This window comes from Austrofundulus limnaeus, unplaced genomic scaffold, assembly GCF_001266775.1.
Source record: "Austrofundulus limnaeus strain Quisiro unplaced genomic scaffold, Austrofundulus_limnaeus-1.0 Scaffold8, whole genome shotgun sequence".
NCBI lineage: Eukaryota > Metazoa > Chordata > Actinopteri > Cyprinodontiformes > Rivulidae > Austrofundulus > Austrofundulus limnaeus.
This window is the reverse complement of record NW_013952410.1, coordinates 4,378,278-4,380,290: the sequence shown is the minus strand read 5'-3', so window position 1 is coordinate 4,380,290 and position 2,013 is coordinate 4,378,278. Positions and strand designations below refer to the sequence as shown.

General features: G+C 36.6%; 1 protein-coding gene across 1 annotated transcript in view; it reads right to left on the bottom strand.

Moving 5' to 3' along the window:
- Window positions 1-2,013, bottom strand: part of haus5 (HAUS augmin-like complex, subunit 5) — a 7,983-nt gene that overhangs the window by 5,446 nt on the left and 524 nt on the right. Inside the window, exons 3-9 of the mRNA XM_014000752.1 lie at window positions 1,656-1,688; window positions 1,314-1,338; window positions 1,103-1,235; window positions 802-961; window positions 582-678; window positions 199-290; window positions 51-105 (exon numbers count right to left, since the gene is read on the bottom strand). Of these exons, the coding sequence (XP_013856206.1) occupies window positions 51-105; window positions 199-290; window positions 582-678; window positions 802-961; window positions 1,103-1,235; window positions 1,314-1,338; window positions 1,656-1,688 (595 nt within the window). The remainder of the gene's footprint in view (window positions 1-50; window positions 106-198; window positions 291-581; window positions 679-801; window positions 962-1,102; window positions 1,236-1,313; window positions 1,339-1,655; window positions 1,689-2,013) is intronic.

Below are 2,013 nucleotides of genomic sequence, written 5' to 3'. Positions count from 1 at the left end.
CACACACACACACACACAAGAAGATACAGTATATACATAAATCCACCAACCTCAGCTGCATTCAGCCAGTACTGAAACACAGCTGTTCTTTGTTCTCGTGTCATACTGTAGGAGAAGAACACAACGCAGCAAATCATTCAAAAGTTGTTTTAATTGATATAGTCTCATTTTAAATAGTGCACAAATCTTAGTCCTTACGTTTTGGCTACAGAATTCTGTGTTTTCAGTTCTTGCTCCTGTAAAGCCTGATAGAAGTGGACCCTGGCTTCACTCAGCTCTCTCAACTCTCGCTTTTGGAAGAAAAAAATAGGTTTTAATAACCAACAAATGATCTGTTTTACACTACTTATGTAACCAAATCTATTTTAGAGTTACGTGTTTATTCACGATTCTTTATTTTGCTTAAAAATTTTAAGAATTTACCAAAGAAAAAGCAAACTGTCATGTATTGATTTATTTTGGAGCTGTTGAATAAAAAAAAACCTAACAAAACACAGTAGTTATGTTCACTGCTGTGTTGTCTGCCTGATTAAAACCAGTCAGTTCAGGTAAGTAACTTAAAAGCCTGATTTAACTCGTACCAGGACTTGTGCCACAGCGACTGGCTGAGAATTGAAGCTGTCATCAGTTTTGCTGCTATAGAGCCCATCATCAAACAACACCTCAGTTTCTGCTTTCCTGCAACACACACACATTTTTTAAGTATTTATTTAGGGTTCTTTTTTTTCCCACCTGCCACATGATTTATGACAGGCTTGCATTAATTTAAAAAGCATTATTCAAGTGATTTTTATGCCGTACCTCTCTAACTGCTCCAGCACTTGGGTGTGGCTGCTGATTTTCTGCACGTCATCAGCGAGCGTCTTACGGCTCAAGATGCAGCGCTGCCTAAAGGCCTGCAGAAGCAGCTCTCTGCTCTGGCTGTCCTCCATTTGGGCCCAAATATGACTAAGTGACCGCTCTGCAACAGTGACACCCATAAATCTTCAAATAACTACTAAAACGCAAATAATGTAACTATACAAATAAAATAAATGAGCTAGACTCTTGACTAATTATTTCACATCTAATGCTGAGCCTATACAGCATGAGGTAGACTAACCTTGTGTGGCTATTTGCTCTTCTGTTCCACTAATCTGATAGTCCAGGTGGCTGATGTCAGCTTTCAGCTGCTCCATCTTCTTCTGGAGCTCTTTACGCTTTGCAGCCTCAGTCTGGCCTTTAACCTGCCCCAACTGTGAAAGCAAATTTGTTAAACATACATGATATTTCCATGTTTATAATAAATCATACAAAAACTAGGTTTGCCCTACCTCTTTCTCCTGTAGTACTTTGTACCTTTGAGGTCAGAAGGTTAGGGAAATTTCAAAGTTATGTAATTAATAAAAGTCCACATGAGGAGAGGTACAGATTGTGACATGCATACTGTGGAAATAAATGGCTGACAATTCATAAATACATTCAATTCAATGTGGCAAATGAATCTGACATGCAATGACATTATTAGTGAGAGTCAGCTAACCTAAACATTTAATATACAGAGCAGATTGTATTCTAAGGCACATATTAGCTTTGCACTACTTATAAAAGGTTATTTTTGTAACTAATTAAGGGTTCTTAAAAATACTGTAAAGAATAAAGCCAGTGAAGGATACCATTGAAGATTGCCACGCATGATCCTCACGTGTCTGTGAAAAAAATATAGTTTTGCCACTTCCATAATGTCTTAGAGTTGCAATTTTGTACACATACACTTGGTTTATATAGTTAGAGTAGAGAGAATATAACAGCAATAATAAAAATATATAAATAAGAACAGAAACTGGGACAAATAAGAGCAATGGGTGGCTGTTAATGTTATTATTACACTTATATAACAACAATAAACAACTGCAATATCATTGTATAACACGTTTTTAGAAACTAGTCTGTTCATCCAAGCAGAAATGATTGTAAATCAGCAGAAAGTCACTCAACAACAACTACAACTACAACAACAACAACAACAACAAC